The sequence below is a fragment of the Quercus lobata genome, chromosome 5 (assembly GCF_001633185.2).
Source record: "Quercus lobata isolate SW786 chromosome 5, ValleyOak3.0 Primary Assembly, whole genome shotgun sequence".
NCBI lineage: Eukaryota > Viridiplantae > Streptophyta > Magnoliopsida > Fagales > Fagaceae > Quercus > Quercus lobata.
Window position 1 is genome coordinate 29873035 of NC_044908.1, and position 14964 is coordinate 29887998.

Genomic DNA, 14964 nt, shown 5'->3' on the forward strand with positions numbered 1-14964 from the left:
TCTTAACCAAGGATCTTCCTTTCTCCCTAGGTCAATTATATGGCTTATATGATTGGTGCTACTTGTTACTGTTTAACGTTTAAAAGACACGTTTGGTTAGGCAATTGAATTTCTCATTTTCTTTATGGGGCGCAGTCGAAGTTTATGAAGCATTACCAATCATACATGCTTGCTAAGTGTTTTATGGCCTAATTACTCTACAATGATCTTTGAGAAAGTTTAGCAGTGAACAATGATCGTTTTTTAATACTAAAATCGTGAATGCCAAAAACGTGCAGTGGAATATAAATGAAAAGAACGAGACTCACAAGAAATCCATTGTGAAACAGGTGGCCTCTATAAACGTGTGGCCTAAAAAGGTTTCTCGTCAAAGACGCAAAGATTGACACATTTGTGGGTGATGAATCACATTTTGAGTGCCTTTCTTAGCTTCCAAGGGAGAGAGAGATGCACTTATATTCAATCTAATGGTAAAAAAAATGAAGGCAATATTACCGTAGATAATACTACCATTCGGGAATGAATTGTTGAAACTTCTTGAAAAGGAAAAAAACCAGAGACACAAAATTTTGCTGAAATATCCTACATTCCTACCAGCACAAATGGCAAGTACAGCCAAAAAAATCACCCCGGGTACATCTTTGGTTCTTAATAGGATAATAGATATCTGGATCCAAATTCACCACCCCTAATCTCAACGCTACTCAAAAGCCCCACCTCATCTCTCTTGTCCCTTTCTTTGTTAGTTATTACTCTCTATCATCAATTGTTTTGACAAATACCACTACCCACAAACTCTCTCCAAAAAGGGTTCAAAAACCCAACATTTTTCTACACCACCAAAAACCCAATTTCCATCAAAACACTCCAAAAGTCCTTAACTGTCTCACAAACACACACTCACACACACATACAGAGACGCAGGCCTTATTCATGGCTTTGATCACATCTCCACCATCCAATCCCAAACCCCTCCAATTTTCTCCTCTCCACCGTGCAACCTGGCGGCCAGGACAAGCCGAACTCGGCCTTTCCCGTGCCATGTCCAACACTTCTATGGTCCTAAATTCTGGTCATAATATTTCAATGTCTAACAAGCTTTTACTAAACACAAAATTCTCCAACCATTTGCATAAAAATGCCAATAGAAGAGTCCCACATATAACTAGTGCAGCATTGGTAGAAGCAACAGAGACAAAACCAGAGCCAGAGGCAGCAAAGCTTAGGAGAATTTTGTTATCGGACGTGGTAGTGAATCATCAAAGGAGAGTCTTTTATGGGAGGAAATGGAATGCACATGACTTGGCCAATGCTACCGTTGTTTTGGCAATGCATTGCCTTTGTCTTTTCGCACCATTTCAATTCAAATGGAGTGCACTTTTGGTGGCTGTGTCACTGTACGTTGTAACAGGTCTTTTTGGTATTACTTTATCATTTCATAGGAATCTCTCACACAGGAGTTTCAAGGTTCCTAAATGGCTTGAGTATTTCTTTGCCTATTGTGGTGTTCAGGCACTTCAGGTTAGTAGAATTTCATTGTTTTGGTTATTGTCTAATTGATAGTTTTATAAAATGTTCATGTTTTAACACTTTTAACAACTTTTGTTGTTTTTCTTTGGGGTTGCAGGGGAGCCCAATTGATTGGGTAAGCACACATAGGTACCACCACCAGTTTGTCGATTCTGAGAGAGACCCACATAGTCCCACTGCTGGATTTTGGTTTAGTCACATGAGTTGGCTCTTTGATACCACTTCTATGAATGATAGGGTATGAATCAATAATATATTCTTACTCAAACTCAAACATGGACTAATGATAGTGTATTTTGGATGTTGTAGATTAATATTGTTTTTGGTATGTTATGCAGTGTGGAGGACCAAACAATGTTGGGGATTTACAGAAGCAGCCATTCTACAGGTTTCTTAAAAAGACCTACATTATTCATCCAATTGCACTTGGTGCTCTACTATATGGCTTGGGTGGATTGCCCTTCCTAGTGTGGGGAATGGTAAGCAAGATTGTCTTATATTCTCGTTTTTAAAATTATATTCTATTGAATTCTTTGAGACTAGATGGATGTTTAAAATCTCTAACCATAATGTTCGATCATAGTGTCTTACCAATTTGGTATAGAGAAAATTTTTAAATCAGGTGTCACACTCACACGTGTAGCACAATCCTATGCCACTAGGATGTAATCTAAAGATGAATCATGAGTCATGACTTCTTGTTATGGCGGCGAATAAGTACTTCTTTATTTCGTCAATGTAAGCCACAAATTCAATTGATGGGGCCTCCAATCAGCCGAAAATAATAGGTGGGCGGGCCTCCACTCTTAAAATTGCCAGACTGACAATGCAATCTGTCGGCTTCCTCTTACAATGCAAGTAGTTCTCAGATTTTGACCATTTTGGTGCACTCGATGGAATTGTACAATATGCATGCTAAGCCAGGTGTTTGTCACACAAGCAAATGGGGTTTTGGAATTGAATCAAGACAAATTCTACTAGTACTGGTTTGTTGAACTGTTATATCAGTTCAATCCATTCTTTTCCTACAATTAAAAAAAAAAAAAAAAAAAATCCATTGTTCTCCGCTAAACGTAAGGACAGCCGTGTGCCATGTTATTATGTTCAGTTTTTTTATAATTTGATAAAGTATTCTTTGAAATCTTTTGATGCATTTTTTGTTTGGTGAGGAAACATTGGTAAGAAAAGTTGGAAAATATATATTACCAAAGATTTTTTTTCTTTTTTGAGGGGGAAGGGGGAATAACCTTTACCAAAGTTAAATAAGGGGTTTAGCCTTGTAATTTGTTAGAGATTTAGCTTTTGCCCACTACTCTTGAGCACTGGACATGACACATATAAGACGCGTGTCCAAAAATGACCACGTGTTTGTCTTATGTCCCATTTAATTCTTTAATGCATTGAACAAAAGTCTTTCCAAATTTTTAATAGAAGCCTAATTATTGCCAATTTGCCATTGCAGGGTGTGAGGGTTGTATGGGTTTACCACATCACTTGGCTGGTAAATTCAGCTTGCCATGTCTGGGGAAAGCAACCATGGAAAACTGGTGATTTGTCTAGGAACAACTGGTATCACCACTTTTTGATGTCTAAGATATAAAATATATAATATTTCAAACAAATTCAAATTTGGCTACATATTTATGGTTTGGAATTTGTGATTATTTAGGTGGGTGGCATTACTTTCATTTGGAGAGGGGTGGCATAATAACCACCATGCTTTTGAGTACTCAGCTAGACATGGCCTAGAATGGTGGGAGCTCGACATGACTTGGTATGTAGTAAAACTTCTACAAGCTATTGGATTGGCAACTGATGTGAAGGTACCAACTGAGGTTCAGAAACAAAGGCTAGCCATTTAAACGCGGGCTTTATACATGTGCTTGTATGAGATTGTGAGATGCTTGGTTAGGCAATTGAAAATTTGGCAATTTCTTGCTTTTGTGAGTGTCAAATTTCATACGGTGCGATAAATATATTGTAGATGCTAAAGTTGTTACATAATATATACAAATCATATTTGTTATCTTTTTTGTATCTCATCTTGTTAAAATCAGTCTCTAAACAGAAGTGGATCAATTTTATTGAATATGATCAAATAATTCATTATATACAAAACAGATCACTAAAGGAATAGAGAGAGAAAAATAGCCGTTGTACAGGTGTAACCATATTCCTGACAAACTACTCTAATCTAACTACCTTGACCAATAGAAATGGAACGGTCGTGTATGATTAATAATAAGGCAAAAATATTATTTTGGTCCCTATATTTTAAGCTTACAGTCAATTTGATTCCTACATTTTGGTAACAGTTAATTTGCTCCCTATTATTTTGAACTTGCACTTAATTTGGTCTCTACTGTACGCTCACAAATGGAAAATGCATATGTGACACACTAGGAGCTGACTTGAGATTAAAAAAATGAGACATCAGAATTTGGTTAAAAAAAATTAATATATAAATTTTTTTTTTAAATTAAAAAAAAAAAAAAAACTTGAATTCAAATTTGGAAAAAATTTGAGCACTAACCCAAATCAACCTGTACAAATCCTAAATCTTCAATTCTACTCATTCTCATTAGGACCTTTTACTAGTTGTTGCACACTAGGACCTTGTTCCATTGGTTCTAGTGTCATATCATGTGTGGGGAATAAATTATGCAACAGTTCACGAAAAACATCGTATTCATTCAAGTTTTCTTGCACATGACTACTCCCACTTTCAGTTGATGTCGTGCAAACGTTGATTCACCATGGAAAACTCAAGTTCTGTTATTGTTAAGAATTTCATATGAGTATTGGTGATCACGTATAACATCTACCGCAAACAGTTTTTCATGCACACATCACTTACAAGGACATGAGATCTTCCCATTGCGTGCAGTAAGAGACATAAAATTCAAAAATTGTAATACACCATGAACATATTCCCAGGAACTCCTTCGCTTGTCCATCCAACTCTTATCCATTGCTATACAATGTTTTATGAATTTTACTTAACACCATTTCATTAATGCATATACTAAGAGTTACACCATTAACATATTCCTAAGACTTGCAAGTCATTTGTCCAAATTTAAATTTGGACAAATGACTTGCAAGTCACACCTACGTATGAGTGTTGATGCAAGCATCTCACATATAGACTCAAATTAAAAATTAAAAAAAAAAAAAAAAACCTTTAAAATTTTCGAAAACACTAAAATATGTCAGTAAAAAATTCTCAAGAATCATGTAATAGAAATCCCGAAGAGGAGATGAAATTGACAACATCAGGACTATAATCATCCAAATATACACAGTACACAATCAACACTCTCATATGAATATGTAAACCACCTTATAATATCACGCAATCCACCCACTTGCACCAATTCAACAACCCACCACAAAGTAGAAATTGAACATCTCATTGTAGATTTAAAAAATTATTTAAGCAGCAAATACTTACAATGCTCAATAGACCACACACCTCTTTAGAAGAAAGCCAAAATTACCACAATCAAGAATGCTTCCCCTGCAAAAGCTAATAATATTTTACAATTAATTTATCAATACAATAGAGTGTATATATATATATATATATATATTTTTTTTTTTTTGGGTTAACAAAGATGCATTAAAACACTACACCGCATAAATACTGGAATTAGTTACAGAGGGACTGCTAATTGAGCTGTCAAAAGCAGGAACATCCAAAATATGGGGGGGTTTACAAAATAAACAATAGGTTCCTCTTGCAGTCTGCCCATTTTTGCTAGTGAGTCAGCAACTTTGTTGGCCTCCCTGTAGCAGTGGAGGAGATAATAGTTGTATTTAACTACACTAAACAATAGTTCTATTAAAGTTGAGAGATTCTTTAAAATGTAACTTTTCATAGACTTGTTATATTCAATAACATTGTTACTAGCTAAAACACATTTTAACTATTACAGATGTCAAATTAGATATAAGGTCTAATTTGATGATTGAACAACCATTCAAATATATACAACACACAATCAAAAATCTTTTTAACCACATATATATAAATATATATATTTATATATATTATATTTTTTGTGTGGAGAATTAGTAATTAAAAAATTGCATTATAATGAAGTTATCAATTTCAATATTATCAAATGTTCTTCGAAGAATAGTTAGTATAATCATAAACCTTATGTATCACCGAATAAAAACCTTGTAAAGATGTTAAAAAATGACAATTTCTTTCCTAAACAAAGAATTATATAATATTGGTAGAACATGACCATTTATAAGCATTGTTATTAATACCGTTTCGGACCCCGTTTCGGTTTGTCCGGTGGAATTGAATATTTCTGTACCAGCCGATTTCGGCATACCGTTTCAGGGTGTTTCGGGGTTCTTAAAAAATAATTTATATATATATTTTTGTAGAACATAAAATTGTCAATTCTAATAAATAAATAACTAAATATCTAATAATACAAGATTTACTCCTCCTCCTCATCATCATCCATGAGAGAAGGATCAAATTCATCATCAAAAGAACTCCCAAAAGAACTCCCAAATATAACCTTTTTTTTTTTTTTTTTTTAATAACAGGCCAAATTCAATACCGGTTGGAATTTACATCTCGGCCGGAATTGGCCGGAATTTTCCGGAATGACTGGAATGGACCGAAACGGCCCGAAATTTGACCCGAGGTGGAACGTGGGGTATTCTGATACCAGTTTGCATTCCGGTATGAAAAATTTCGGCCATTCCGGCCGGAACGGAATAGAATCAATAACAATGTTTATAAGTGACTTGATTCATTACAAATGATGTTTGGTCTTTAGCGGCACTTCTATATTTTTTGCTGGCATTTTTAAAATGCTGCAAAACACCTCTCAATTAAAAAAATAAAATAAAACAGACCTTCACACCATTTTATTTCAACCATTGGAACAAGGCTACAAAAACACAAAACTTTAACCAAAATCAAAACTAAAAACATCAAAATGAACTCATAGTGAAACATATGTATACACATGAAGAATACAAACAAACCAAACTTTAAGCAAAATCTAAACAAACAAACAAAAAAACCACCAAATTAACTACAATTTTAGACAGACTAGAAAATAGAGTTAAAGAAAATGAGAGAGTTACCTAGAGTGTGGGGGAAATGACTAGGTTTTGGAGACTATTGAGGAGAAGGGATGGGATTTTAGATTATTGTTTGAGTATAGGAAGAGTGAGAGGTGGAGAGATGGAGGGGAAGGGGAAGTGGTATGGTGGTGACTGTGCAAGAGAGAGAGAGAGAGAGATATGGAGAGATGGGTATGAAGGAGATGTGGGTGAAAGCCGTGAGGAGGGAGAAGTAATTAGCAGTGTTAGCAAGGAGGGACGACGTGGGCTAGGAGTGGCTACGTCAGCGTCGATGTCGGCTAGGAATGATGTCAGGGTGTGGGAGGCGAAAAGTTGTGGAGAGAGAGAGAGAGAGAGAGAGAGAATATGTGTTTAGAGGCGGGTGTAGACGCTTAGCTGAAATTTTACTAGGGTAAGAGATATAGCAGCATTTTTTGTTTACGGCGATTTGATACAACCATAATAAGTATTTCTTTTGTAATTACCTATTGCGTCGTAGTAGACCTTGTACAAAAGAGTTCATTGTTTAAGTGTAGAACCTATTGCGGCACTTTTAAACTACCATAATAGGGATTGACCTAAAAAAATTTTTTGGATCTATTTTGGCGCTTTCAAAATGCCGTAATAGGTTTTTGTTTTATAATTATCTATTGTAGCAATTTTAAAATGCCCATCCAAAAATTGACCTATTCTGGCATTTTCAAAATGTCATAACAGGTTTGTGTTTAATAATTATCTATTGCAGTAGTTTTAAAATGCCATAATAGACCTTGTATTAAAAAAAAAAAAAAAAAATTCACCAATCCTAGAGCTTTCAAAAAGCTGTAATAGGTATTATTCCTTTGAAGCACCCCTATAGACTAGCAAAACGCTGATGTTGGCCATACCTGTTGTAGTGTTTACAAAAGTGCCGCTATAAGTGTATGCTTTATAGCAGCAATTATCAAAATTGCCGTAACAGGGTACCAAAAGCGGCATTTTTAGAAAACTCTAGTAAAAAAACGCCGGTATAAACAGGTTTTTTTGTAGTGTATGTATGGATTGAGTTCATGTTATACCTGGGGTAAGCCTAAGATTTGTTACACCACTTAATAACTTGTTATTGAAATCTCACCGTTAGATTACATGTTTTTATTTTTAACATGCACACTATTCGTGCGGTTATGGATTTGGCCAAACCGCACCACAAAGTGCAGTGCTTAAAATGGTCCAAATCCACACTAAACTGTACCACGAACACCCTTAAATAGGTATATAAATGAAAATACAAACATGATTAAACCAAGATAATGAGATGCACCTAGCTAGAGAAAGAGAGCAAAGGGGCATGGGATAAGGGTTCACATGAAAACAGAAGAGTGTGGGACAAGGTGAAGAAAAAATATCAACTTAGAATCATGTATTCCTATATTAAACCTTAATAATTTCAAATTTGAATCTCATTTTGAATTCCCTAAATTCAAGGGATATGTTGTTTTTAATTTTTCTAATTATATTTTGTAAGGTCACAATTTTTGGAGCCCAAACCCCAATCGTGTGAAGTCTTGATCCAAAAAGCCCAACACAATGAATTTTGTAGAGTATGGGTTTAAGAACTAAGTTTAGATAAGTTAGACAGAGGCTTGCATGGGATAAAGGTACACATGGACAAGAACAAAAGCCATTACGTTGAAAAATCTCACAGTCCAAGGAGATTCAAAGTTTTAATTTATGTATACAGACTAGTACATTAGGGTTTCTTTGCATGCCACAGTATTCTGACCTCTTTTTCTGCACCCCCCCCCCCTTCCTTATGGGGGTTTCTATACATTATATAGGCCCTTCCTTACCATTTGGGCTTTACACTTGTTGATCATCCAAACCTCCATTTGAGCACCCATCCCATCAGACACCTCTTTTAGTCCTTTGTGAGTTGCAGTAGCCAAGGCAACACTGTTCGGGGGTCTTCTCCACATTAATACGGCCAGGAAGATAGTTGTAGTGCATTCAATATGGTGGTGGCAGCTTTTGTTGAGATATTTTGTGTTTCCTTCCTTTTCACGTATTTAGGGGATGGGGTTTAGTGGCTTGGACGTACCTCTGCTCCGGATTTTCAGTGTCCGAGGAGGAATTCTTCCTCGGACCTTTTTTCTTTGTCTCTCGTGATAAGGCTTAAAACGTGGATCACTAAGCCACGTTGCCTCCTCGGACGGGCCCAGGGCCCAACTTATTATTTTAGGCCATAGCCCCCATATGTCTCCATTTTATTTCCAAAGCATTTAAAAACAAAAAAAAAAACAAAAACAAAAACTCAACAAACACTTAGGTTATGTTTGGTAATAATTTTTGTTTCCTATTTTCAAAAACTTGTTTTTAGGAATATAAAGAAAAAAATAATTTTCTTGTAGTTTTGAAATAAAAAACATGTTTGGTTAGTTGAAATTAAAAAAAATAGTTTTTTGAAGAAAAAAATAAAAAATACTAAAATATGTTGTTACTTAGATTTGTAATAGCTTCTGTAGTGGAATAGTTATTCATGTGTAATAGTAATTCGGTCATTTGGTTGCATCTTTATTACATGGATTAGTTATTACATTGGAATGACTATTCTTTAAATTGAAGAATAGCTATTCCTCTTTAAAATGTATATAATAGTTATTCCTTAGTATATATAATAGGTTTTAAAATTAATATATTTCCAAAAATATAAATGATATCGCTTCGAATCAGTAAGGTGGATGCTTTGACTTCGGTGGGCTACTGAATGGTGGAAGGCCTACAAAAGCAAACACGCTGTCAAAAAGGGGACCGGAGAAGACCGACCAAACCCCTTCCGATGGCAAAGTTAGTCTTTCACAGGAATGGAATTCCAACTTTTGGGAGGCAAGTCTCAGAATGTTCTTACCTTCATATGGTTCAGACTGGTCCTTTATATAGAGACCTTGGGGACGGTTATTTGTCCATAACCTCCCTAAGATTTGTGGAAGCCAATGAGTCTGGAGATAACTTCCTCAACGGCTACTAAAGTTGTAACCGCTAACGGAAGTTAACTCATTTGAGGGATACATGGCGATAGCTATGGGTTTGGTAACCGCTACAAAGAGTCGAAAGTTTCCTAAGTGTCGTGCATTCGTCCGTCCAGTGTATGACGATTTGGTCGTCCCTGGACATCTGATAATCGTCCATGGACGACCTTCATGGACGAGTTTATCATCTATGGGAGACTTCATTGTTCAAGAGAAATATTATCGTCCATGAACATCTTTTCTTCTTCTGGAGTGATTCTTGATCTTGCTTGCTCTATTGGCTCTGGACGATCCCTTTGGACGAACTAGAGTTGGGACTAATTTTCCACTTCCCCATCAGTTGCCCCTTTGTTCAAAGGGTCATCCAGGATATTGTCGTGATTTTAACAAAATTTTACTTTTTTGTGAGCCACGTGTCGCGAAACTGTTGGTTGACCAGTCGTGTCGATTTTGTTTCCCAAGGAAGCCGCCACGTGTCAATTTTTGAGTGGCGAGCGTCGTTTCACTGATCCTGTTACTGGGGCCTATAAATAGTGCATTCTCTTTCATGTCCCTTACTTTCCTCTCATTTTCCCTTCTGCCATCTCGTCCAAGAGCCTCGTCTAGCTCTCCTCCTAGTCCTATCAGGTATTTACTCTTTCTTTTTAGGCTTTCATCTTAAATCTTTCTACATTTCAACCACGTCTTCGTCTAGTAGTTTAGAGAAGGAGATAGACGAGTACCAGGACGATTCTTCTGGGAGTGAGGGTAGTGATGAGAGTAGTGTAGGTAGCTCGTCCTGTAGCGATTCCTCAGACGAGCATTATTCGTCTAGGGTTCCTGGCATTCCCTTGGAGGAATTTCAGGAACTACAACGTAGGATGGCTTCTGGATCTGGGGCTAGCTCGTCCAGATAGCCACCGAGCTCTTCTCAAGATGAGGAAGAGGACGAGGAGGATGTCATTTATAGTTGTGCCCTAGAGGTAGCATCCACCTTAGACGCTGCCAAGTTAAAAACTCTTGTAGATAGATACCAAATTCCTAAAGAGCTTAACTCTCGTCTACCCAAGGCTAGAGAATGGTGTTGTTCTTCTTCCTCTGGTTTAGGGGTATACACTTCTTAACTTTTAGCTGGCCTTAGGTTTCTTCTAAATTCCTTCTGTAGAGACCTCTTCCAAAGGTTGGGTATTAGACCTAACCAACTCAACCCCAATGGTTGGAGGACGATAGTCGTCATGCAAGTGCTATGGCGTGAGGCATTGGAAGGGAACCATCCAATTATGGTGGACGAGTTCCTTTACTGTTATAAGCCTTCGGAGATAAAGAAATCTGCTGGTTTTTACCAGTTCTCGTCCAAGGGCTCTTATTACAGTTTAATAAAGGGCTGTAGCTCGTCTGACCGGCTCTAGAAAAAAGAATTTTTTATTATTCCTAGAAATTGGGCTAGGGACCCAACTGATGTGGGTAATCTCCCCTTCCCACCTTTTACCAGCCCTCTAGGTCGTCTTCGTCCTGAGGGTATGTTTTATTTCCATTTTATTTCGTTTTTCCTTACATTTTTTCTATCTCTCAATCGTCTAACTCTCTCTCTTGGTGATGCAGCTGTTGTCTGTCCACTTTTGGACAAATTTTACTTGGATCGAATAGACAGGGTTCGCACCTTCCCTGGGAGAACTTTCCACGATTTGGTAACTCTCAGTCGTCTAGCAGCTTGGGGACTTGGCCCAGTACCTACTGCAGAAAACCTCAGTCACAAGGAGACTATCCGTCGAAGCAAGTATCGCCCACTTCACTTCATTTATTTATTTATTTATTTATTTTTTTTTTTTTAAAATTTGATTTTCCTCGTCACAAGGATAACTACAATGAGGGAAAATAAAGAAAAAACAATAACTAGTGGGGACGAGGATGTTACTGCACCTCCAACTGCACCACCAGTTGTCCAAGCGACTTCCGTCCAGGTAGGGAAGAGGAAGTCTAAGTCGATATCCAGTGTCGTGGACCTGGACGACCTTCCAAGTCATCGAGGCCCCAAGAAGCAAAAGCCTAGTAAGACTTCTCTTCCCAAGGTTCCCAAGTTTACACCTCTAACGGTGAACCTGGACGACCCTGTGGTGGATGTGGAGCCCGTCCAAACAATCCATCCCGTCCAGACTAATCCTCTCCCTCCAGCCAAAGCCCCTCGTAAGCCTAATTCGTCAGAGCCCACTGATCGTCCTTCCAATATGGTTCTGGACGAGGGTTACGCATGGAGGATGTTCAAAGGAATTGTCACTGATCATTAAGTTAATGAATGCTACAACATGTCAGTGAAAGAATTTGAGCGTTCTGGCATCCATGACCTTTTAAAAGTAAGTTTTTCTTTTTTTTTTTTTTTTTTTTTTTTTTTTTTTTTTTTTTTTTTTTTTTTTAAATTTGATTTTCCTCGTCACAAGGATAACTACAATGAGGGAAAATAAAGAAAAAACAATAACTAGTGGGGACGAGGATGTTACTGCACCTCCAACTGCACCACCAGTTGTCCAAGCGACTTCCGTCCAGGTAGGGAAGAGGAAGTCTAAGTCGATATCTAGTGTCGTGGACCTGGACGACCTTCCAAGTCATCGAGGCCCCAAGAAGCAAAAGCCTAGTAAGACTTCTCTTCCCAAGGTTCCCAAGTTTACACCTCTAACGGTGAACCTGGACGACCCTGTGGTGGATGTGGAGCTCGTCCAAACAATCCATCCCGTCCAGACTGATCCTCTCCCTCCAGCCAAAGCCCCTCGTAAGCCTAATTCGTCAGAGCCCACTGATCGTCCTTCCAATATGGTTCTAGACGAGGGTTACGCATGGAGGATGTTCAAAGGAATCGTCATTGATCATTAAGTTAATGAATGCTACAACATGTCAGTGAAAGAATTTGAGCGTTCTGGCATCCATGACCTTTTAAAAGTAAGTTTTTCCCTCGTCCTTGCGTGCAAAACTTTTTTTTTTTATTTTTTATGATGTCTAACTCCCCTTCGTCCATATGCAGGTTATGTCAAAATTTTATATAGCAACCTGCCAAGCTAAGGAGCTTGCAACAGAGGCTAAGATGGCCAAGGACAAAGCTAAGGAGCTGAACAATGAAGTTTTGCTAAAAAAGGGGGAGGTCCTTAGGTTGACTGAAGATTTTAATCGTCTACAAGGAAGTGAGACGAAACTGAAGAACGAGGTGGAAGAGCTTAAAGCTGATAACTCGGAAAAGGATACTCGTATCGTCCATCTCGAAGGACAAGTCTCTGAGTTTGCCTCGTCCTTAGAGAAAGCACGTGAAGGAGCCATAGCAGCCTTCAAGAAGTCTGGCGAGTACCAGAATCATCTAGACAGCCACTATGCAGCTGGCTATGGGGACTTCCATACTGATGCTAAAGAGACATATCCTGACTTGGACTTCGATTCTTTCAAGCTTCCCATCGCTAATGAAAGTTCCTTGTTGCAGACAAGTTTTGAGGACGTCAACATAATGGATGATGCTAACACTGAAGTGACCGAGGACGACCCCAAGACTAGCTTGCCCAAGTGATTGCATTTTCCTTAGAAAATTTATTTTACTTTTATTTGGAAGTGCCCCTTGTTTTGGGCTTTGTTCTTTAATCCTTTTATTCAAGTTTATCCAAGTACAATTGTCTTGCCAAGATTATGGACGAGTCTTATATACAATCAGTTATATTTTCACAACTTTTAAGGGTTCTTTTGGACGTGGGTCGTCCACCCTTCTTTAAATTTCATGAACAAATGAATATTTTCTATTTTCACCTTCCATTGTGTTTGAATACATACATTTCCAGCTTTATGTATAAAGTTTATTTTCATTATTCATATCATTTTTGTGGCTGTGTGGTTCGTCCACCCAGGAATTTAGTTTTCCTCGTCTTAAGTATAGGGGTGAATTTCTTATTACATCATCAAAATAGAGAAAATTGAATCCTTTTAGCTATCAAGTACAGTTTGTCTATGAATGACGTTCTTCTTGGTTAGCTTTTATTCATTATTCAAATTTAGGGACGATCATATTTCCGTCCTTGATAAGACTTCCCAGCAATTTCTCGTCTATGCAATGGATTGTTACTCTGGTTAGATTCATTTATAGGCTTGTGCTTTTGCACAGTCTTTGTTTGTCCATGTTTTTGGACGACCATTTCTTAGGTTTCATCTCGTCTTAAGCTTTAGACGGATATACCTTGTTCTATTTTTCCTTTAACTCAGGTTTCATCTCGTCTTAAGCTTTGGACGATTATACCTTGTTTCATTTTTCCTTTAAGGAAAGCTTATAGACGATACATCCTTGCATCCAAGGATTTCATTTGTCCATGCTTGTTTGCTTCTTTGTGGATCATTCTGAATGAATATACAAAAATAAAGGATTCCCATACAATATACTTGAAAATACATCATATATATATATTTGAAAATCCAAACTTATGCAAACATTCGTCCACAAGCATGGCACATGCTCGAGAGCTAGTGCCTTAGGGAATTAAAAATACAAACCAACTCGTCCATGAATAGCACAAAAGTGAAAACACTAATGTACTTTCTAGGGGATTATTGAAATAGTTAAAACACATAGTAGTAGTAAACAAACACGAGAATGCTTCCGCTTGTCCAAGTATCTCGTCCATGGCCACTTTCGTCCAGAGTCAACATTTATTAATGGTATTTCCTTAGGTGCTTAACATTCCAAGGGTGTTCCAGCCTCCGTCCATCCAAAGCTTCCAAATAGTAGGATCCTTGCCTCTTGCAGTTGATAACCCTATAAGGTCCTTTCCAATTTGGCCCCAGTTTCCCGTAGGTCGGGTTTCTTGTTGCCAAGGTAACCCTCTTTAGGACGAGATCCCCAATGTTGAAGTGCCTGGGCTTCACCATGGCATCATATTGTCTTGCCATAAGATTTTTGTACCTCGCTTTTCTCTGTTTTGCATCCATCCTGACCTCGTCCATAAGGTCAAGGTTAAAACGGAGCTGTTCTTCGTTTTCTTCAGCCTGATACTTCCTCACCCTGTGGCTGGTCATATGTACTTCTGCCGGTATAACTACCTTACTTCCATAGGCTAGTTTAAAAGGAGTTTCCCCTGTTGGAGTTCTCACTGTCATTCTGTAAGCCCACAAAACACCCAGTGACTCATCCGACCATACTCCCTTTGCCCCTTCAAGCCGAGTCTTGATGATCTTCAGTAAGGATCGGTTTGCTACTTCTACTTGGTCATTGGCTTGTGGGTGGGAGGGTGAGGAGTAATGGTTTTTTATTCCAAGTTGCTCACAAAATTCCTTGAAAGGTGTGTTGTCGAACTGTCGTCCATTGTCAGACACTAGTACCCTAGGTACCTCG

At 37.8% G+C, this 14964-nt stretch overlaps 1 protein-coding gene across 1 annotated transcript; it reads left to right on the forward strand.

Annotated features, from left to right (window-relative positions):
* The first annotated feature begins 770 nt into the window (after positions 1-770).
* LOC115988904 (palmitoyl-monogalactosyldiacylglycerol delta-7 desaturase, chloroplastic-like) lies at positions 771-3567 on the forward strand. Its single transcript, XM_031112540.1, has 5 exons — positions 771-1521; positions 1628-1768; positions 1869-2009; positions 2993-3099; positions 3200-3567. Exons 1-5 carry the CDS (start codon positions 934-936, stop codon positions 3390-3392), a joined length of 1170 nt encoding a protein of 389 aa, XP_030968400.1. The 5' UTR covers positions 771-933; the 3' UTR covers positions 3393-3567.
* Positions 3568-14964: the final 11397 nt, after the last annotated feature.